This window comes from Myiozetetes cayanensis, unplaced genomic scaffold (genome assembly GCF_022539395.1).
Source record: "Myiozetetes cayanensis isolate MyiCay16 unplaced genomic scaffold, myiCay2020 scf4, whole genome shotgun sequence".
NCBI classification, from domain to species: domain Eukaryota; kingdom Metazoa; phylum Chordata; class Aves; order Passeriformes; family Tyrannidae; genus Myiozetetes; species Myiozetetes cayanensis.
In genome coordinates this window covers 62,491,534-62,515,869 of record NW_026087631.1, presented here as the reverse complement: position 1 = coordinate 62,515,869, position 24,336 = coordinate 62,491,534, and the positions used below count along the sequence as shown (strand labels likewise).

At 41.0% G+C, this 24,336-nt stretch overlaps 1 protein-coding gene across 2 annotated transcripts in view; it reads right to left on the bottom strand.

Moving 5' to 3' along the window:
• ZFR (zinc finger RNA binding protein) overlaps positions 1-10,191 on the bottom strand; it is a 45,313-nt gene extending 35,122 nt beyond the window's left edge. For both annotated transcript variants that reach the window (XM_050328868.1, XM_050328869.1), the window contains exons 1-2: positions 10,097-10,191; positions 9,780-9,864 (exon numbers count right to left, since the gene is read on the bottom strand). In XM_050328868.1, the coding sequence (XP_050184825.1) occupies positions 9,780-9,835 (56 nt within the window). In that variant the 5' untranslated portion in view covers positions 9,836-9,864; positions 10,097-10,191. The remainder of the gene's footprint in view (positions 1-9,779; positions 9,865-10,096) is intronic.
• Between the last annotated feature and the right edge of the window lie 14,145 nt (positions 10,192-24,336).

The window sequence follows — 24,336 nt, the reverse complement described above, 5'->3', positions numbered from 1 at the left end:
ATCTCTAATTCCATGGCAATCTGATTTTCTGGGGGTGGGGGTGAGGGGTCACACTGTCTCACAGTCCTGCAGAATTTATCCCAGAGCAAAGGCCAGAGCAAAAACCGGCCTTGCCCACACTGCTGTCTTGTGCACAGAACTCCCTTCACCAAGTGCAAATACCTTTTCTCAAATCAAGTGTGTGTTTTGCCCCAATACTTTCTAAGCTGGATGTAAGAGTAATACAGCAGATGTTTCCATGGTATCAGCATTCGACCTGTTGTGTACTATTTTTCTCATTTGCAAAGTCTCCATTGCAAAAGAACGAGGCACCAAAGGTCTCGTTGAAGGTCTCCCTGCCCAGTTCTACAAAACAATATCAAACAAGCTACAGCACAGCTTTAAAAAAACCCAGTGTAATTCTAGGTGGATACTTAGCCAGAAAAATCCTACCCTGAACACCTACATTTGGCCACGTCGTATTAAAACATCAGCAACAGAAAGTCCACACCCTGAGAACAAGCTCTCAGAAGGTGTCAGCTATCAATATTTGTTATTAAAATAACTAGATTAATTTCATAATTCTGTGGGTAACTTTTACTTTCCCTGTCAAAAATCAGAACACTCAAGTAGCAATTAAAAACCTTTTCTGAGCTGCATAAAGATCTTTAGCATTGAAACTGTAGTGTTTTTGATATAGAAAAAGAAATATGGCCTTGCAAAGCAACAGCAAAAAAAATCTGGGAGCATGCTTAAAACAGTCAGAAGCTGGCTAGGAAGCAGAAATTGCTCATCAATACCAGTTAATGAGGTACTGGTGTCCACTTGGCAAAACACTGTTCTCCAGTCCCACTTAAATATCTATATAAGGTAGGTTTAAAATCAGCAACATTATTCCACATGAAACTTAGATGAGAACTTGTGTTTTAACTACTCGACGCAATACAGCACAACCCTTGTTAGTTACTTTCATGTAGCAACACTAACAGAAGGTCTGGACTACCCATGAATGACAGAAAATTAAGAGCAATTATGAAACAAATATTGAATTCTCTTCTGTAACCCACTTGGGTCGTGGTTTTTTTAATTTCCAGCTATTAACCTTCCCTAGAAAAAAGCACTGAGGCTTTTTTTGTAAAAAAAATGAATTGAAAGTAGAAAGCTTTATTTATTTTTTGCATGTTAATAATAAAAGAAATTATCTATTTTGCCACATGACAAGAGATTTTAAGACATTTTATTTTCCAAATTAAGGTATTTGTGGAATAGGTCATGTGTTAAGATATTTTATGAACTTTCTGTAGCAATTAATGTCAGACGAATAACACATTTTCAGGAAAACGCAGTCTGTTTCCAGCTAAGATATACAGCACATAAAAGATCTGTATAGAGGAAACACTTAAAAGGTTCCCTATAAGCCTTGCTTTTGATCACACTGACTCATTTAATTAGGAAGAAAGGAAATTAATTGTTACTCATGTGCACATAACCTGAAGAAAAAAATGCTGATCTCCAGCACATCTCCGTGCTAACAACAACACACACACACATAAATGCTATTACTCTTCCAGCTCTGTTTAGGTTGCTGGACACTGAAAACTCTTCTCCTAGAGGCAAAGAACACCTTCAGTTTTTTAGTTTCAGTTTTCTGAGGAGTGGTATTTTGATAGAGAGTTAAGATTTGGCCTAAAAACAAGCCTGTCTCTTATCCAAATGACAACCTTGCTCAGAAACTAAAACTTCTAAAACATATTTCTTGCAGGTGTTTTTCATTTAAAGAAGCAATTTCCATGCTAGCTTGGCACGACATTAAAGCCAATCTTAAAATAGATTTTAAAATACAATTATCTTGAATTAAACTCCCTATTAATTAAGGCATATTTCTTGAATTCTAACTCTGAAGAATATTTGAACATTTTAGCATTAAGGAAACCATATCTGATGGCACCTAACTGCCAGATTTCTTAAAGTTTCATAGAGTACTCTATGAATAGCAAAAAATACAGATTTGCAGCTTTTTCAGGAATATGAAGATTGATACAAGTAAGATCTAACTCTACAAAAACTGTTAGAAGCAGTGCAATCTGCTACTGCTAAAGTTTCTAACCTAGGAAGAGGCACTTCTGAATAACTGGTCAGATGTAGTTTCAGGTGTGCTAATGGAACATGGACAGAGCAAAGCAAAAACAAAATAATTGAAAAAAAAGTGAGAGCTTTTTTCTCCTAGTAATGTGTTCTACGGTTTAACAACATAAAGCCTGAAAAAGACAGTTCTTTGTAGCAATTTTGAGTTTCCCTTCTTCTTCCTTGTTCTAAAAACCAGCTAGCATCATTCCAATACAAACCAAAATTAATGACTGTTACTAGATGGCTAAACCATATACTATGAATAACTTACCTCAAAGAGGTAACAGCCCCATGTTTTGAAAACACCCTTACTGCATAGATAATCTTTACATTTAGCCTCACAGCCTGATTTAATTCCAATCAAATGCCACAATGTTTTCCTCATGTATGTACCACAAGTGACTGTAACAGTGATGCAATATACATTCTGTTATGTACCTCCCTTGGCTCACAACACACAGCCCATTACCTATATTGCTTTCTTCAAAAAGTTGATTTTTTCAAGTCTAGTCAACACCCATGCTCACAGTGGTAACATACATCACAAAAATACCCGAGACTGAGATGTTACATCTGCCCGAGAAGGGCCAACTAACTAACATTATCCCTGTCAAAATCACAAAATCAAAGAATGGTTGATGCTGGGAAGGAACCTCCGGAAATCATCTGGGGGTTGAGTCCCACTCAAGCAGGACCATCTACAGCCAGACACCCAGGACTCTAGTATCCAGAGTGCTTTCAAGTATGTCCAAGGATGCAGACTCCACAAATTCCCTGGCCAACCTCTGACAGGACTCAGTCACTCTCACAATAAAAAAGTGTTCCCTGATGTTTGTGCCTCTGGTTCTGGCACTGGGCACCACTGAAAAGAGCCTGGCCCTGTCCTCTCTGCATCCTTCCTTCAGGTATTTATACACATTATGAAGATCCCCCTCAGCCTCCTTTTCTCCAGGCTGAACAATCTCAGATCTCCTTGTCTTTCCCCATAACAGAAAAGCTGCAGATCCTTCAGCATCTTTGAGGGGTTTTCGTTGAATTCTCTCCAGCATGTCTATCTCTTTCCTGTACTGAATCACAGAAATGGACACAGGATTCCAAGTGTGGGCTCACAGGTGCTGAATTAGAGAGGAAGGATCACTTCTCTTGACCTCCTGACAATACCTGGACTAATGCAGCCCAGGACTGCCATTCCCCTTCTTTGCTGCAAGGACCCATTGCTGGCTCACGTTCAAGTCTGGTGTCCACTGGGATCCCCAGGTCCTTTTTCTGCCAAGCTGCTTTCCAGCTGTGTGGCCCACGGCATATATTGGTGCATAGGGTTGTTTCTTCATATAGAACTCTGCACTTTCCCTTGTCAAACTTCTCCAGCCCTCTGAAGTCCCTCTGAATGTCACTGCAACTCTCTGGCACATCAGCCACTACTCCTCATTTTTTGTCATAAGCATACTTGCTGAGGGTACGCTCTGCCCCACCATCTGGACCGTTAATAAAGATGTTGAAAAGAAAAAAATGCTAAAATTGGTACACTTTCTGTAAAAGGAAAGACACTTCACTAGTACAGAAAACTGTATTAAATTCTTACGACATTCTGTATTTCCTATTTTAAGCGACTACTTTGCTTTTCTAGCACCAATAACGTAACAACACACTGACCTACCACTGTTCTGTTTTAGAAGCAGATCAAATTTTACACATTATTTAACACCCCAGAGTTAAGCCTGCAATCATCAACTCATTCTGAAGATACAACTTCAAAGGACATAACTACACCATTAACCATAACTATGCCATTAACAGAAAAGCTTTCCCAAGTGCTCTGCTCCCAAAGACAAGAGCCTGCTGCAAATTTCAACTAGTTGGCAGACTTCCCTCCTTAAAATGCTGAAAGGCTCCTCTGACTCCTGAGGCACTTTTCTTCCTCAGTTACCACCACCTCGTCTCCCCATTACAGCCAACTAAAATACTGGTACAGCCCATGCTAACAAGCCCAGAGCCCCTCCTTGCCTTTTTAATATCGGTCTACCTCCTTTGAGAGCAGGATCTCAGTGACTTGAAAAGAGGTCTATCAAAACCCTTTCATAAACATGAGTACAGGAGGCTTCTTGTGTACACTAAGTCAGCTAGAACAGCATGTTTAGGATAGAATTTAAGACTGAACAAAAAGAGAATCAGCCCCACACAGCTCTGTGGTTATCAGTGAAGTCTCCCTTGCTGAAAAACAAGAGTGCTTTAAGATGTGATGCAACTCAAGAGAGTATGGGTATAAAATTCACAGAGCAAGCATTTGGAGTTTTTACCTTCCTGCTACGGTAAAACTATGATTACTTTCACTGTCCATGCATTTTAAAACAAGGTGTATGTGGTATAAGATGAACAAATGTTTTTCTTAACATAAGTTTAAGTCTAGTAGTACATACTCTCTTCAGAAGAAAGTCTACTCAGTATTGTCCTCACCCTCCTGCTTCCACCAGTGCAACGCTGAATTATATTTAGTGATACTTTAAGCTTGGTATGCCTGTGTGAATTACAGCCCAAATGCCTCTGAAAGACTGAATACTTTTCAAACCGGTATCTACTTGAAGAAGAGGTACCTGGACTGGACACCGAAGGCGAAAGTAAAGTTAATTAGAAACACCAGCAAAGTGAAAAAAACACTCCACACCCAATCAATTCTCAATAGACACCTTGCCCAACCACAGCAATTCACCCTCCTTTGCTGTTCTGCACCAGATTCAAATATGTTTTAACATCAAGCATTACAGCTGAATTCCAAATTAGCTCTAACTGCAAGAGCTCACTTCCATATGGCTGCTTTGAAGATTGCATCTGAACCTAAACTCACAGATATTGTGGTCTGCTCTGAACCTGAACTACTAAAATTGCCTTCATGTGTGAAGGCTCAGCACATTTAGTAATATTCACTCTGCCTAACTATGCGAGCGTCTCCGTCACTATCCTGTCTCACTACAGCAGGGACACGGTATGAATATCACTAAGATGAGACTCAAGCACTTAAAGATTCTTCATCTTTTTAACAGAAGGCAAAATCACAACACAAGGTTAATTAAACAAGACTATCACATTCACACACTTCGCCCAAACATTACTCAGTAACCCTCTCTCTCCATCAGCATCTCATTTCAACCAGCAGCCTTCAGAATAAAAGCATAATTATGCCTCTCTCCAGCACTGAACCAAGCACGCTACTATTTTTTACATACAAAAGACAAGCCAATATTAGGGTAGTAATTTCAAACTGAACAGACACAAATAAATGAGGTCTAGTATTACCAAATTCCACACTTATTTCAGGCTCCTAAATGATGGACTAGTAGACACTAAAATAAATAACAAATGAAGTTTGTGTTGAATCCAGGTTTATAATCTCAGGCCCTAATACCACCACTAGCAGAAAGCACAAATTGTAAAGGTATTGCAATATTCAGAGACATTTCCTGCATCAGTATTTGCATAATCTAATGCTTCTCTCATTAAGTCATGATACTATTACACAAAGAATTTTAAATGAGTAGGATAGCAGGAAATTTTATGCAGCAACAACACTGAAAAGAAAAAGAATGCTTCTAATACATTATTTACAGGTTTAAAGGGCACTTAGCTCTTTTGCTGCCTTTGATTAAACATGAAACAAGTTAAGATTTCAAGTGTGTTTTATGAAAATTAGTATTTATGAAGTAATAAAGACAGTCACCTATTCCTTATCTAGTCAATTGAGGGAACTATAAAAATTACACTGTTATAATGGTAAATATTATTAACTCCTGCATGCCTGTCCTGGTTTTGGCTGGGGTAGAGTTAATTTTTTTTAGTAGCTGGCTCAGTGCTGTTTTGGATTTAGTATGAGAGTAATGCTGATAACACACTGATGGCTTAGTTGTTGCTCAGTAGGGCTCGCTCTAAATCAAGGACTTTTCAGTGTCCCGTGCTCTGTCAGAGAGCAGTCACAAAAGAAGTCAGGAGGGAGCATGGAGAGACCTGACCAGAAATAGTCAAAGGGATATTTCATACCATGGAATATCATGCCCAGTGTATAAACTATGGGTAATTGGCCAGGAGTTGCTGATTGCTTCTGGACAGGTTGGGCATTGGTCAGCATATGATAAGCAATTGTGTTGTACTTCACTTTCTTCTCTTGGGTTTTATTGCCCCCACTCTCTTCATTACTACTATTATTTTTATTATTATTATTCCTGCTATAACTCATATTATTGTATTCTATTTTGTTTCAACTATTAAAACTGTTCTTATCTCAACCCCAGAGTTTTACTTTTTTGATTCTCCTCCCCACCAGTACCAGCAGGAAGTGAGTGAGAGCCTGTGTAGTACTTAGTTGCTGGCTGGGGTTAAACAGCAACAATGCAGTACTTCTGAATTTTCCAAATCCAAGATATAACACCTGAGCACCTACCAAATCTGGCCTTTAAAACTGCTTCAAATATCAGTAGTTAATGTTAAGACTTGGACAAATTTTTATTTCTTCATGTGCAGGATGAGAGTGTATTTACATGATCCACCATGGCCACAGATAAACTTGAATCCCAGGAAGACACTGTGAATTCTATGCCAATAATAGTTCTATGGTCTTTTCAGTGTTGATTTAAACTCTGCATCTGGGAAGGGCAACCCTGGATGTACAGACAAACTGGGGAATGAGATGCTGGAAAGCAGTGCTGTGGAAAAGGATCTGGGCGTCCTGGTTGATGGCACGTTGAATGAGTCAGCGGTGCCCTGGAGCCAGGAGGGCCAACTGTGTCCTGGGGGGCATCAGGCAAAGCATCACCAGCCAGTTGAGGGAGGGGATTGTCCCACTCTGCTCTGCACTGGGGCAACCTCACCTTGAATACTGTGGCATTTTTGGGCACCACAATATAAAAAAGACATTAAGCTCTTAGTGAGTGTCCAACACAGGGCCATGAGGATGGATAAGGGTGTGGAAGGGAAGCCATATGAGGAGTGGCTGAGGTCACTTGATCTGTTCAGCCTGGAGGAGACTCTTTTTGCTTTGAGGGTGGTCAAACACTGGAATAGGCCTCCTAAAGATGTGGTTGATGCTCCCAGTCAGTGTTCAAAGGTATTTGGACAGTGCCCTTAAAAACATGCTCAAGTTGCTCAGCCCATTAGTGGTCAGGCAGTTGGACTGGACAGTGACTGCACATCCTCTCCAACTGGAAGAGTCTATTCTTTGAAACTGACCAGAAACTACTTTAGACTCTTTCTGATGCAAAGTTTAGGGATTTTTTTTTCCCTGTATGTTTCCAAATGAAGATTTAACATATTATAAGATATTCATCCTTCAAGACATTCAAAAAAATATGTGTATGCTGAAAAGAATTACAGGTTTTTTGCACCTAGCTGAACTAAGTGCTGAAATCAACAAAATTCTATATATTATCATTAGGGAGCACTCTAAAGTTGCAGTCTAATATTCTTCCAATACACCAACATTTTTCACAGCCATTTTGGCAAAAGAGAATTTTCAAAAATGTGACCAATAATGTGTTTATTATGAAAATTCCTGTTACTTGCTACAAAAACTACACAGGACTTCTAAATAGTACATATTAAAGAACTAAGGTCTTCAACTGCAAGTGTCTGATTTGCTCTCTTAAAATAACTTGCTATTTTTAGCAACTCTTTTAAAATTCATAAATTAGCCCTGCATCCAGAAGTACTTTTTCAGGGGTTTTTTTTGGTAGGTTTATGACACTCACCTATGTATTTACTACATAGGAGAATATTTATTTATTTATTATCCTGGTTTCTAAGAACACAGTGATTTTTTTTTTAGTTTGTAAACTCTTACTTCAAATACTGATAACAAACTTAAAGGACTAGTTGTAATATTAAATCTTACTATCTTTCCCTGCTACCAGCATCTCTTTCTCAAATATCTTGGAGTGGGACACACGTTTTGTAGTACTCTGTAAACACACCACTTCTTAAGGACTTAACAAGTCTGCTTCATGGCAGCAATGTCCCCTTCAGACATTTTAAATGACTCATGTGTTTCCTGCTCAAAATATTAAATTCACTCTTAGGAAACAACGGCTCTTACTCTAGTTGCTGTGTCTCTTCGCTTCCAGCTGTGGTAAATACACACACCATTTATAGGATGTAGAGACTTTGACTGATAGGAAATAAAATAGTATCCTGCACTTGTGATAGCAAAGCAAAAAGCTTCTTATGATCAGTTGTCCATTTTCTCAAGAACACATTTAGGATGAGCTATGCAAACAAGTTCTGAACTTGAATGTTACTCCAACTGCATGGTTTTATATCGCAATTTCGAAAGAAATTTCAAACGAGTTGTTCAGGGTCTTAAGACCATCTTAGGCCCATAATAAAAGGAATTTTAAAAATTCATCTCCACTTCAAAACTGCAGACATATGGATTTTGGTTTATTATTTGCTTGATCTGTATACTTAAAAAACCCTATATATAGGCTCTATATATTCATTATAACTGCCATGTAAAACATAAACACACTGTGAGCACTCAAAGGAACTAGAATATGAGCTAAGATTAATCCTCTCCTTTAATATTAAACATTGAAATAAACGAAATTTAATGTACTTCATTTCCATTTCCAGGAAAAAACAATAGCAAAAAACCCAGATGGGGAGTCATTACAAGACCTTCATAAAACTGTACACTCCTGTAACTATGTCAGGTATGCAATTTTTATTAGAGAGTAGCATACATCTGCTAATAATCCTTGATATATATGTTTTCTTCTTTTGTTTTTCCCATCAGTCAAGACTTAGGCATCACAGAAGGTCTTTACAACAAATCTATGACCTGAACAACAGAAAATTCAAATGTGGACTTTAGGGTGCTACTCCCACACAAGCCAAAAATGTGAAGGTTTTCCTGATGGTATGCAGCAAATTAAGTAATCTGATGTCATAATATGTGAGATAAAAGATGCTACTGATTGCTTTTCAACACCCTGGACACAATTCGGATGAAAAAACCCAACAAAGATACACAGATTCGCGGCAGGGCATCCATACGAGATCTGTACAGACCTATAAGATACAAGTATGTATATCTGCTTACACAGTCACGGGTCCTCAAGTTCCACTATAGTATGTGCTCCTGGCCTTAGAAATCATAGCTGGCGATATTTCTAAAGGGTACCTGGCCCGGAAAGCACCTTCTCTACTTTCTCAGACTCATTAACCACACTACTTCAACTGGATCGAGTCCTCTGTATTTTCCCGTGCTCCATCTCGCCCCTTATCCACCCCGTCTCCCTCAGGCTGGGTTCCGCCCCATGTTAGCAAGGTTCTGCCGTCCCGCACCGACAGCAGAGCCCCGGGGAGCAGGGCCCGCGCTGCCCGGAGCCGCAGGAGCGGACGGGCCCGGGGGCGGCACTCGGTGACTCGCCGGTGCTGCTGCCTGTGAGTGGCCATTTTAATTCGAGGGCCTGGGGACCCGATGCCGCCGCCGCCGACTCTCCCCCCTCTCCTCCCCCGCGGCGCTCGGCCCCCCGTCCCACCCCTGGGGATCACCGGGAGCGTGAGGAGCCTGAGGACACGCACCCCGGGGCGCGGCGGGAGGGACGGGCACAGCGCCCCGGGCGAGGGGCGGGGGCTGGCGGGGTCCCGGCCGGGGACAGGGGCCCGGGGGCGGGTCGCGGCGGTGTTACCTGTACTGGGCAGCAGCCCCGCTGTGGGTGAATCCAAAGTAGTTGCCGGTGGCCATTTTGGCATCTTCCCCCAGCCGGCTGGGCACTGCGGCGGCGGCGGCGACCGAGGGGCGGCGGCGGCCGGGGCCATGACAGGAGGCCCGGCGGGAGGAGGCGGGTGGGGGGAGAGAAGGGGACACACAGAGAGGGACGAGGGACAGAGAGAGCGCAGGAGCGCAGGGTCAGAATCGGCGCCTCAGCACCGATCCCCCCACCCCCACCCCACCCCGCCGCCGCTCCCCTCCCCGCGCACGGACACGCCGAGCGCCGCTACTCACCATAGGTGAACGAAACTACCGGGCATATGGGGAATCATGAGTCCGGCCTGGCAGCGACGGCGGCGGGTGAACTCTCAACTCTCCCCCCCCCTCCCTCCTCCTCCTCCTCCCGCTCGCTCCCTTCCCCCACCCACCCACCGACCGCGACAACGGCGGAGTGCGGCCGGGCCGGCTCTGCCTGCGCAAGCGCGAGATGTGCGCGGGGGCCGCTGGGAGCTGTAGTTCGGCCGCCGCGGCGCCCCCGCCCGCAGAACAGGGACCCGCGGGAGCCTCTGCCGCCGCGGGTGCCGTGTGTGCGCAGGCGCGGGATGTGCGAGGGGGCCGCCGGGAGCTGTAGTCCCGCTGGCCGGCCATGGCGAGCCGCGCTGAGGGCAGCACAGGGAGCATTTGCATACATACGTGTGTATCTCTCATACGTGCAGCTACTTCTCACAACACTTCTTATGTGTTTGTTGCACGTACGACACAGGGCCTCACCCGCACCGGGCCCATTCGTGCACCAGCAGCCCGTCAGATCGCTCCTGAAATAGAGCGGCCGGTGCAGTGACCTCCCGACCAAAGGGACTGAATTAATGTCTGTTCCCCGAGGCTCTGCCCCTCCTTCGCGCACTCCTCCTCTCTGAGCAGCAGGTGTTCCTCAAAGCTCTGAACTTAAAAGCAAAAACTTAAGTGCTTAAATACTTTCACCTTTTTTTTTTGTCTGCGCTACACTGTGCATTTTTCATAAACTAGTGAAGACTTACAAAACACTTCTGGGTTCAGTAAATCATTATCATTTTGGAAGCATTTGTTTTGTGTAAGCCACATCTACTCAAAACGCCCCTGCTTGGGATCTCCTCCCACAGTCCTCACAAAAGCAGGGGTTTCCCTTATCCCACAGTAGCTGTGGACATCTTGGGCACTAAGACTTCAAAGATACTATTGTTCATAAAATGAGAGGAAGAAAGTAATTTCTCTTCTAAATCTTACATTATTGCAGCTGCATATGAAGTACTGCTACTTCAGATGCCAAACATCCTTGCCAGTTCACTGAATAAAATTTGCCATTATTATTAATTTTGCATAGCGAATGAACCTTTTGTTCATTCTTATCCTAATCAGGCACAATAATAAAAGGATTCTGTGTTGTTCCACCCAAAGTGCTTTTCTGTGCAGAAAGTGGCTATTGGGTGGAGACATTTTATTAAATTTAGTTTATAGATTATAACAAGCAAAGCCCTAATCCCAAAGTTCTGTATGATAGTATTTGAGGAGAGGGCTCTACAGAAACCTTCTGCAGAAGAACTCAGAGGGTATGACCTCTGCCATGAAAACCTTGAGTCAGTGTACACAAATGATATATATATATATATATATATATACACACTATCTTTTCCTTTTTTTTGATAAAAATTGTTCATAATTAGACCACTGGATCATGGTGTTTGTACAAGAAGACAACAGAAGTTTTCTTCCACTCTTTTTCAAGTTTCTTCAGTTGTAAACATTCCAATATGCTGATGATTAAACAGTATTCAATACACATTTCTTTATGAATATAAGCATCTATATACAGATGCAGACATTCACACACCTTTTAACACTGCATCACTAAAGCTGTATTTCGCAAGTGTGTAGGTCAGCAATTGCCTCTTCATTTATGATGTAAACTTTGTTGAATGACAGAATCATAGACTGGCTTGGGTTGGAACAGACCTCATCTCGTTCCAACCCCACTGCCATGGACAGTTGTCGTGGTTTTGCCCTGGCTCAATTTATTTTTATACTTTCCATACAATTACTATTAGTTGAGAGAAGGTTTATGTAGATAAAAAGAGACTGAACTGAAAAAAGTATGAGTATTTATTATTATTATTAAACTAAAACTAAAGAATTATATCTACAATAATTTTACTTAAGTAAAAGGTATTATGTATTTACAGAAGATACTTCTCCCCCCACTTCCCTTTATATCAGTCCAAGGAGGAGAAGTAGTCCTTTTCTGTTCTCAGAATTCCAGCTCTCTCTCTCTCCAGTAATTCTGCAGCACTTTCGTCGCAGCTGGAATTTTTTTCTCTTTGTGTCAACCTTCAGGGTTGGGCCTACCCCCCTCCTTGGTTAAAACCGAAGGCTGGGGGTTACTCAGGTCCTGAAGGGTCTCCTTCTATAGGCTTGCAAGGGGACACTTGTTTATTATGGATCTTCTTCCACAGGGTTACAGGGGATAATGGTTTAAGAGTTCACCCCTGTTTCCCTATGGAGGTCCCTCCCCATGGGAGAACAGTCCTTGATTGACTTCTCGGCATGGGTCTAGTCTGGATCCTACACGTGGATCCCAACATCCTTACCTGAGTCGTTCCTGTTCCAGCGTAAGGCTCTCTCATTCCCCTCAGGGTCATAAATCTTCAACATCCCTACCCGAGCCATTTTCTGTTCCAGCGTAGGTTTTCTCAGGATCACAGACCTCCAACACCAGTAGCATGGATCCCACACATGGATCCCAATATCCCTACCTGAACCGTTTTCTGTTCCAGCGTAGGTCCTCATTCCCGTCAGGGTCATAAATCTTCAACAGCAGCAGCATGGATCTCTCACTGAGATCCCAAGCTTATCTGAGCCGTCTCACTCCAGCATAAGCATCGATCCCTTCGAGGGTCACAAAGTCTTTAACAGGACTCTGCCTCATCTGAGCCGCTCCTGCTTTCTCTCTGTTAAAGTCACAAATCTCTGGTGCATCCACAAGCTCCTCTGTGAGCCACACGGGGGGTCTTTTCACCCCAACAAACTTTTACAGGTGGCAGGGATTTTATTTTTCAGTCTTTACCCTGCTGAAGGGAGGGAGAGTGAAAGGGAGAAAAACAGCAACTCTCCCCCCTTCGAACTTTTCTTCTCTCTCCTGCGACTGCAGCTTTGACCTTGAAAATTTTGTTATCTCATGGCTGGAATTCTTCTGTAGCGGTTTCTCTTTCATCTTTTAAACTTTTTTTTTCCTTCACTCTCTCACAAGAGAGAAGAGAGATTTCAGTGTTGCACCTGTCCCCCCCCTGGCCCAAGCAGGGGAGGAGGGGGCTTTGACCCTCCTCGGGCCCTCTACCTTCTCTCCTACATGGCTGCTGCTCCTAATTTGAACTGCGCAACCAACCTTCTCTTCCGTTTTCTTAAAGATGTAATTAGCAAAGGTGTCACTGAACTTTTTGATTGGTTTTTTGTCCGGAAATCACCTAGACAAAACCATCCTCAGCCCCAGGGATGGGCTGGTGGACAAAACCACGACAATGCCACTAGACCAGGTTCCTGAAAGTCGCATCCAGCCTGCTCTTGCACACTTCCAAGGACGTGGCATCCACAGTTTCTCTGGGCAACCTGTGCCAGAGCCTCACCACTCTCACAGTAAAGAATTTTTTCTAATATCTAGTCTAAGCCCACTGTCTTTCTGTTTGAAGCCATTCTCCTTGTCCTGTCACTCCAGGCCCTTGTAAATAAATTCTCTATATCTTACTTGTAGGCTTCCTTCAGATATTGGAAGGATTCAGAGAGAGCCTTTTCTTTTCCAGGCTGAACAATCCCAATTCTCTCAGCCTTTCCTCATGGGAGAGGTGCTCCATTCCTCTGATCATCTTGGTGTCCTCCTCTGGACTCTCCTAATGGACATCATACATAGATACATATTTTTTTTTTCAACTACTAATATATATTATAATATTCCAAACAAACATGGACTATTTACCATCTTTTCAACTTTGTTTCCACAAAAAAAAAAAACAAAAAAAACCTTCTTATTGAAAATCCGGACCTTTTTTCATCCAAGTAATTCCTAGTAGTTCTAATTCAAATATTACACCCTTTATGTTGTGATTTCAGCCCCGCATATGTCTGAGCATTAACTCCCACTTGGCAGCCTGATTCAGCTGCAATTTCATCATAAGATTCAGATTACTATCCTGGGTGAATTTTGCATTTTGAGTCTTCACTGCATATATCATTTTAAAAAGACTGCAACACACTTTATGAGAAGTCACACTTACTAAATGCGACCAAAAAAACCCCCAAGGTTTCCTTTTTTCTTGAAAAAAACCCCAAATGAGTAGTATTATACAAGTCTTTCCCTCAGCAGTTTCCTAATAAGAACCTGATGCTTCCTGGTGACTTTGTGAACCATTACATAACATCTATTTATGCTACTAGTTGCTTGCAGGATCAGATTCATAGTCTATACTTAAAAAACCTCAGTGGGTTATAAAACAAGATTGCATCTCCCTAAGACGTGTATCAGATTGCTTCAAAATGAAACAGTAATAAACTCCGATTAGATCCTTCAGGGCATTTTGAGCCCTACTGACTTCTGTATCCTTAACTGGAAGGGAAATACATGGAGTGATAAAGTGCAAGTCGTGGCAGAGTGAGAAAGGCAGAAAAGCTTTAGTGAAAGACAGAGAAGGCATTTTTTAAATAGGAAAATTAAACTTCATCTCTCTTCCTATTAAGATTACAGAAGAACACCAAGAATTTGCAGAATGAAAATGTACACTAGAACACAAATCTTTAATTTGGAATCAAATACTACAGCTACTCTTTCTGTTCAAAGTTCAGTGTGTCTAAAAATATCACAGACAAAAACGGTAAGCAAGCTAGCATTCAGAAAAACTAATTTTTGACCTTCATTTTAACTGTATGAAAGGAGATCTCCAAAATATGGGAAGAAGAAGGAAGTACCATATAACATGCAGTGCCACCAATGCCACTATTTTTACTTTAATGTTCCAAGATGCATGTCTCAGCTGCTACCACAGGACTGCAGAACTGTGCTTGAAACACAATGGGGAAACTCAAATCTTTTTAAATCTTAACGTCTGTTAAGTAAGATTAAGTCAGATTTCTTGGGGGCAACCTTCCAGTTTATGTAAAAGCTGGCTCTCAGCCGGCCTTTGAGTGCCCACCAGAGGGCAGGGCGATGCAGCAGAAGGTTAAAGCCTTCCAACACAGCACAGATCATGCTAACAAAAGCTGCTCTCCTATTTCCTGAAAAGGTAATTTAATACTTAGGGCTCTCTTTGTAAACGCTCTGGATGGAAAAAGGTTTACAATCAGCGGATTGGAGTCCAATGCTACCTTCTCACCTGGAAATTATTTCAGATAGCTACAGAGACAAGACATTCTTCAGCTTATCAACCTCCTTATTTTAAAGTGAAATTACTTTTTTTAAGCAGTGAAGACAAAGACCCTATGTTTTCACCAAAATTTTAAATTATTAAAGCAAAAATGTGTCACTTTTAACTTTAATTTAGACATTGACACTGAAGAGTGACCATAACATTAGACATATTAAAATACATAAAAGTACTTTATTAAACCACAGAGGATGTTATCAGTGTTTCACTACTAAACTGCAACACAAAAACCCCACTTCCCAAACATAATAGAAGGTTATGCAAATATTAATGCAAACTCAAATTACACATGATACACACACAAGAAACAAAGCAGTTACTGAACACAGGCAAAAACATACTGTCTGGCAGCACCTCTTACTTGTTCTTTCCTGGCACTTCAGTAAAACTACTGCCCGTGTTACAGGCTAACCTTCCCTTCTACAGCAGATTTCTTCATCCACCTTTTATACTAGTAAGTACAGAACAAAAGAGCTTTAAAGAGCTGTGAATTTCTAAATAGAGGAGTCAACTACTGCAGCCAGTAATTGCTATGTGTTCAGAAGCCCGTGAATTTTTCAGCATTCCCATTCAAATATGCATGCTAACGTTTATTTTTGAAGAAAAAACTAATGCCTCAACATTCTTCTGTGCCAAAGACATGTGGAATATGAAATGAGACAATCAGGCAGTAACTAGAAGAATTTTAAGCCCTTTTAAGGCAGCTACAGAAGGGAAGTGTCTGAGAGGTAACAAACCCATTACAAAAGTCTATTTTAAGAGCTCAGAAAGTGAACTGTATCCCTTAGGGAGATAGATGACTCAGTCAGAAGGTAACAGCAGAGAATTTACCTTGAAAAAATTATGGCTCCTTTCCCACTCTTTTACAGACAGCATTTTTTCTTAGCAGTTTCTTTCTTCTTTTGTAAAAAGAATAAAATATAGTAAGGGTGATTTACCAATAGCTCAAACAGCCACTATACTCATCAACCAGAACAATTCCGCAAGAAACCTATTATTACTGAAAAGGAGAACATGAAATCCTCACTTGCAGCAAACATTCCCTTCCCCTCACTGACCTGTTATTTATGAATTGAGCTGTAAAAATAAACTTGGTACTTGCTTTGGAGGAAATGCTGCAGGTGGGAGAAATTAACTCATTAAGAGCCAGAAAAAAATGTTTGATTTAAAATTTTGATTTATGTCAAGGTTGAAAGACTTGATTAAAAGTGCATTAAGAATTGTTGATAAATCATCAACGGTTCCTTGATGATTTGATTAAAACCTGAGCGTTCCTTGTGTACCAGGTGTTAACCTCTAAGAAAGCTAAACAGACATGGATTACAAAGACTTTTACTGCCATTACACTTCCAACATGAAAAGTTAGTGAAAACCTTGAAAAAAGCAACTATGGATTTTTACAGATCAATATTCCACATTTGGAGATGATCTTGCGTGGAACGGTTATTTTGTTTGTTTTGTTGGAGTTAAGCAATAAGTATTACAATATCATCTGTTCATCTTCCACAGTTAAATGTCTCAACAAGCCTGGTGTTTGTGCAGTGGTGATAACTACTACATTGCCCACATGTGATTTAATGTGCTTTAATTCTGTTTAAACAACCATATTTTTATTTTCCAAAGGTCAACCATGTAGTAAGAATGGTATATTTCATTTTGCAAGCTATGTAACATTGAGAAACTGGAAGTTACCAAGGAATATTTAAAAGAGTACACTTCCTATTTCTGGCATTTCCTTCTAGTTTTCCTGCTACTAAAGTAAAAAAGTGAAAGGTGGTTCTCACGCTGAGAGCCAGTTTACTTTGAAACAAGGAATTGTCAACTTTATATTGTAATTGTAATTACCGTAAGCAGGCCCTGTTTAGTGTGACTTAGCAAATTAGAAAATTTTAACGAATGTTCAAAACTGCTAGCTGCAAATAGGGAACCGCCCTTGTGTGAGAGACAGATAGTTAACTAACCGTTGCTTCAATAACACATACACAGGCTTGGAGAAATAGATAGGTAACTAACCATTGCTTTTAGGCACATAGACAGGTGTTATCAAGAAAGCCAGAAAACATGTCTTAGGCCTAAGTAAAATAGAATGCTATTGTAACGTGTGCTTAACTGTTTAGTTTATCAGCTACTAACCATAGGAATGTAAGAGCGTATGGCATTTGTGATAAAACTGCTATATAAACTCACTGAAAATGCGGAAGGGCAGAAGTCACATCTGTGGGGTTAACCCCATGTCTTCTCCACTGAGATGGATAAAGGTACTTTGGTGGACAATCTGTTTGTCCGTCAACTCCTTTGAATCAATTGCCGAGCTGGCAGGAGAATCTCTGTTTGGCTGCAAGACTCTTGGGGCTGGGGACCCTCCAAGAGTGCCCCGGAGTCCTTTTGCTTCGCGGGAGGTTCCATGGACCCTTGGATCATCGCGGGGACGGACAAGATCCTGACGTGGATTGGTAAGCCACATTTAAAGTACCTGACATAAAATTTGAAGGCCAGGGCGTATTTTAAAAGGGTATTTTAAAAGGGTATTTTAAAAGACATTTTGAAGGTATTTTATTAAAAGGTATACTGGCTAAAATCCATAAGTCATGTGCAGGATAGCCTGAGGAAGCTGTAGAGGTGTAAGTGTCCTCCCAGGATTGTGGGTTAGAGTCCCATAACAGACAAAAAGAAGAAGGTGGGTGGGTTCGAGTCCAGCAGGAGCAACCGCGAGACAGTTAAACAGTTTAATGGGAGCTACACCTTCTGAGTGTGGATTAATTTCTCAGCAGGGGGGTTGCAAGAGCTTTTCAATGTGGGTTAGAGTCCCGCCAAAGCTCTGCCAGACTCCTTTGGCTGAAATGGTCTGGAAAGAAAGGAATGGATGTTTTTGGATTTACTCTCGTGGCTGGATTTTGGACTTGGATTTGGAACTACAATTATTATAAGTTTGACAATATACTGTCTTCTGGTCTGTTTTAAATGGTGTGGGTGGGGAATCCTGTGTGAAAATCTGTGTGTTGTATTGTCTGTATAAGTGTTAAGTGGATGTTAACTAAGCACTGAATGTGCCTTTGGGAGATTATAGTAAAGGTGTTTGTGAAAGTGGCTCAGAAAGTGAGTGAGCAAAGGGCCATAGCTGCTGTGGTCCTCAACATACAAGAGGCTCGCAAATTTACCTTGGGACAAAGAATCACCATGTTAGTATCACATACTCTTGCTGCAGTGCTGGAACAAAAAGTTAATCATTGGCTACCTCTATCCAGATTTTTAAAATACCAGGCCCTACTCGTTGAATAGGACGATGTTGAAATCATAACAACTAATTTAATCAATCCTGCAGCCCTTCTGTCCAGTGAACAGATTGATCCTGCACCCCTGGATTGCAATTGCATCTAGATAATGGTGTCTAAGCATTCTAGCAGACCAGATCTGAAGGAGGTGCCCCTTCCAGAGGTGGAAACTTGGTATACAGATGGAAGCAGTTTCGTGAAAAATGGTCAACACAAGACCGGGTATGCTGTCACCACTATAGACTCTATAATAGAGTCAAAATCCCTGCCTCCAGGAACCCCAGCACAACAGGCAGAGATAATAGCACTGACTAGAGCTCTCCAGCTGGCAAAAGATAAAAGGATTAATGCATGGACAGACTTGAAGTATGCATTCAGAATAGTACATGCGTATGGAGCAGTATGGAAAGTGAGAGGACCACTGACCTCCTAGGGAAAGCCAATAAAACATTCTGAAGAAATCCTGGAACTTTTGGAGGCTGTGCTGCTACCACAAGAGGTAACAACCATGCATCGCAGAGGCATCAAAAAGGAGAATCTGACCAAGAAAAAGGCAACAGGTTGGCTGATCAGGAGGCTAAAAAGGTGGCAGAACAAGGTACAGTAACCATTCAACCTCTCATTCCAGAAGGTAAAATTCAATTTGATTATAGTACTCAACAAACACGTAAAGATCAGGAGCTAATTGAGGATCTACATGCAAAAGCAAAAGAAGAAAATTATATAACACCAGAAAAACAAATTGTGGTGCCTGAAAAAGCATTAAGGAGGGTGGTTAAGGATGAACATAGTAAAACTCATTGGGGAGGAGATGCCGTATACGAATATTTGAAGAAACTGATAGTAGAAAGGAATTTATACACTATCGTAAAACAAGTAACACAACAGTGTGCTGTCTGTTTCCAGAACAATCCGCAAACTACCCATAAAATAGAAATTGGAAACCTAGGCAAAGGAAATTATCCAGGACAACAATGGCAAATTGATTTTTCTGAGCTCCCAAGAAAAGGGAGGTATTGGTACCTTTTGATATTAACAGGTATCTTTTCTGCTTGGCTTGAAGCATTTCCCACTAGGACTAATAAAGCCAGAGAAGTGGTGAAAGTACTCCTAAATTAGATCATACCCAGATTTGGAGTACCGTCAGCTATGTCCTCTGACAAAGGATCTCATTTCATAGCAGACATAGTGAAGGATGGAAGTAAAGCTTTGCAAATCAATTGGCACCTACATACTCCCTATCAGCCACAAGCAAGTGGTCAGGTGGAGAAGATGAATTGAGACATCAAATAGTTAAAACTGGACAAGAGGCTGGTTTACCATGGCCTCAAGCACTACCCCTGGCTTCATTAAGAATCAGAGTAAAGCCCAGAACAAAGGAAAAATTGAGCCTATTTGAATTCCTGTATGGGAGACCACCACATGGGAACAATTATGAGGGTGAAGATATCTCCTATATGGGAGAAGGATATGTTCAGAACTATACCACAGCCTTATCAAAATAAATAATTGAAATTAATAAGCATGTGGCTGGTACATGGTCAGAAGGCTTAGATGCACCCCTGCACAACATACAGTGAGATAGAGTTTATGTGGAAACAATGGTTGGAGATCCCTTCCAAGCCAAATGGAAATGTCCCTGATGGTCACTTACACAGCGGTCAAAGTAAAAGGATTAACATCTTGGATACATTCTTCCAGGACCAAAAAGGCTCCTGAGCCTGTCACACCACAACGGACAGCCAAGAGAATTGGAAACACAAAGCTGATATTCAATTTCTTCCTGATCAGCTGTGTGAGCCTGATCTGTGCTCAAAAGTGTAATACTCATGAGAACATCACTGGAATTTTAGAGTGGAGACTGGATAAAGAAAGGGTACTCGGGACCTGCAGGTTTGAATATTTCCGATAATACTAAAATGGTGCACAGCACTTTTCATATGAACGGACAAGTAAACAAGGATTGGAAACAGGATACAACGATACCACCTTTTAAAAACAGTGTTAATAGTAATATTGACATGGCTTGTAAGTTTGAAGTTAAGCAAAAGTATATTAATACTGTTTGGAGGGTAACCTTTTATGTATATGATACAAATCAGTGCATATATTCAGCATCTTATGACCTCTACCAGGATTTCTGATGGCTGCAAATCAAATCCTCTACTGATTTAGTGTTGATCTGTTTAGGAACAATAGGGAGTACATTTCAAAAATCATCCTGCATGATAGTAAGCATCTTTAGATGTAAACTGCAGGACTGAACGATCAGTCACTGAGCCTGTGGCTCAGTCAGAGACCAATGTTGGCAACATGTCAAGAAAATCAGGCACTTCCCCAGAAATTAGCAGAAGAGTTAGGCCAACTGCAAAACCCTCGGGAGATAAATTCGGAAACTGTATGGTGCATATAGCAGCAGGACAGGTGAATATTTGATATACAGGAAACAAAACAAGCCTAGGTTCGCCTGTCTCCTGTATTTATACCCTCTTTGCCAGAGTAAAGAATTTAACTATAACCATAAGACATAAAACCTCAGGAAAACTAGAGCTTTATGAAATAAAGGTACCAGGAACACCATGGAAGAAGAATAAAATCACACAAAGTGTTTCTTGTTCAAACAGGATACTATGTAGACTTGCAGTTCAAGTGAACTAATTAGAACAATACTATTACGTAAAGAGTGTATGGAAGATGTCTGAAAAATCATTTTTTCTGAGGATTTAGTGTTACTCTTTATCCTTTCTCCCTCACCACCCGCTTTCATACTGATGCCTTAGAATTTTTAGGATTTTCAGCTTTTTGTAGATTTTAATGTAGCTGCATAGTCTGTCACACTTTAGAATAGCAGTTAACACCAAAACCTATTCCCCCATTTCATATCAAATTTTCTAAATTCTTTAGACTTGATTAGGCTCCTTTCAAGGCAGAACTGTAGTAAACACATTCTGTTTAAGAATATACACACCACAAGCCTGAACAACAAGATACCATAGTACTCAAAGCAACCTTCAAGTCTGCAACCTTGGAGAAGCTCCAAAGACAGCACATGATGTGAAGAAGAGGAAGATGAGGAACAAAGGGGTCTTGGGACCTCTGACTCAATTTCTGGGGAGTTTTGCCATGGGAACAGATTTGGGGAGTATCTGGGGGATGGGTAGTTCTTGGAGCAGACCAAAAACTGTGGAACTTCTGGACATGGGGGCGTGCGCCTTTTCATACTCCTTGCACCAGAATGCCTTAATTAAAGACCTGCTCTCTATCGTGTCTCTAAGAGATTTGCCTGGTGAGCTTTTGCTCCTGATCTTTTGGCAACAGTACTCTCTCTGTGTGCAATAAGCTATCATAACTTTTCATTTGCAGGACCTTATGTGCTAAAACAAAGTAAAGAGCAGAAACTATTACCAGACCCAGTGTACTTGCTAAAGAAATTTGAGGTTACAATTCAAGCAGGTATTTCAAAGGTACAACAGAACTGTTCTCAGTTTATAGCACAAAGCTTACAAGGATGGGAAGCATGGCTAAAATCACGGACACTGAACACCAAGGTCAAGCCAGATTTAGCAGGATGGTTCGGGTCAGGATTAGGAATACTTAACTCTATAGATCAGGAGGTACTGATTAATAAATTAAGTACCGTCACTACAGACTTAGGCCAGTTCCAAGTACCATTAAGATCATCACTACTGACGCTAGCAGACACGCAAAAACTTTCGGCAGACTTCCAGACCACCCTGTCCAGACATACCCAAAAAGACTTTCAGTCAGTTGTATCCTCTGAAGGAGAATTACAAGGTAATGTATCCCTTGCCCTTCAGTCTTTACAATCACAGTTATGGATACAGACTGTAGTATTAGATACCATTAAGGAAGGAATGTCGGGGAGACTGCCACAAGAAATAAAAGAAATAATTGTGAAAAATGATTCTACCACTCAGTTTGAAAAAACTTACCAGGCCTGGTGACATCTAGTAAACTTCACCTACAATGAACAACAAGAACAAATAGACACTTATGTGCTTACTATCAAAAAGGCCACTATTGGAAATATATTTCCAGTATTAGCCTTAGGAGCAATACACGAAGATGTTGTAGGAAGATCAATTAACCATAATGTATGGGCAAAATATATTGATCAGTCAAACAAGTGGCAAACAGTAAGTACGGAGGTGTGCATCCCATTAGAATAATTAGGGTTCATCTGCGAGAACACTGTAACTGAAAATGAGGATTTTTTGCTTAGACACAGCAGATAGTACCGCTGTCTTTGAAATGATCCCAGCTGCAAAAGCACAATCTCAGGCATATTATGTAGGGAAAGGATGTGCATGTGTAGGAACTCATTGCCAAAACATCAGCATTGACACATGTGAAGAAATAACTAATGGAACTAATTTTTGTGTATGTATTTTTATGCTATAATAGCATGTGATTTTAGCTGTACTGTTCCAGTCACCACCACTCAATTGATCACGGATGAATATATGTTGTATAATGAGGTTCCTAAGTTACAGATTGGAATGGACACTAGAATTTTGAAGTAGATGCTGTATCACCCAGATATTGAAGCTTTAGTACAAAAGGTCCATGAAAACCTCATAATGAGCCCTTCACATAGTGTCTTCAAAATTAGTGAGATCAGAATCCAAATACCAAAAACAGAGCACACCATTGGTGGGATGTCTTCCTTGGATGGGAGAAGCTAAAATCCTCAACAGCAGCTCAACTATTCAACTTTTTAGTGCATCTGGTACTAATACTGATTCCTATGGCTTTGTCCCTGACCATCAGAAATCTTTGGATGTGGTGGAGGATCGAACCATTGGCCAACAAATACATATCTTATGGACTGTAAACAAGATCTTGCAAAAAAATTTGCAACAGGATGAGAAAAGGGGGCATTGAAACAAGGAATTGTCAACTTTATATTGTAATTGTAATTACCGTAAGCAGGCCCTGTTTAGTGTGACTTAGCAAATTAGAAAATTTTAACGAATGTTCAAAACTGCTAGCTGCAAATAGGGAACCGCCCTTGTGTGAGAGACAGATAGTTAACTAACCGTTGCTTCAATAACACATACACAGGCTTGGAGAAATAGATAGGTAACTAACCATTGCTTTTAGGCACATAGACAGGTGTTATCAAGAAAGCCAGAAAACATGTCTTAGGCCTAAGTAAAATAGAATGCTATTGTAATGTGTGCTTAACTGTTTAGTTTATCAGCTATTAACCATAGGAATGTAAGAGTGTATGGCATTTGTGATAAAACTGCTATATAAACTCACTGAAAATGCGGAAAGGCAGAAGTCACATCTGTGGGGTTAACCCTGTGTCTTCTCCACTGAGGTGGATAAAGGTACTTTGGTGGACAATCTGTTTGTCTGTCGATTCCTTTGAATCACTTCATGGTGAGGGCTATAAGGACCTCGTGGATCCTTTCTAAAAACCTCTTTGCCCATGTCCTGCAAGTACTTTTCCAGAAACATTCAGCTGCTCATGCGGAATTTGGTGGAATTATCCCTTCTTGAAACATGATGTTTGCCCATGATGTAATTAAAAAAAAAGCCAAAGACTTTTTATTTTAAACACTTTATTAATAGGTGTTTGTAATTGAAACTACAGAGGCCTATCAGCTACCACCTCACCCTGCCTGTACCATCTTCATCTGGAAGCTAGGATTGAAAACACAGTTCACTTCCTATTTCTTCTGGTTTGCTTGCACTTTTCACAAAAAGCTTGCACTATGTGGTAGCACAACCACAGGTCTAGAGTTAGTAACAATGAGAAATGGACGAAACTAAACTGGTAATTTGTGTCTGA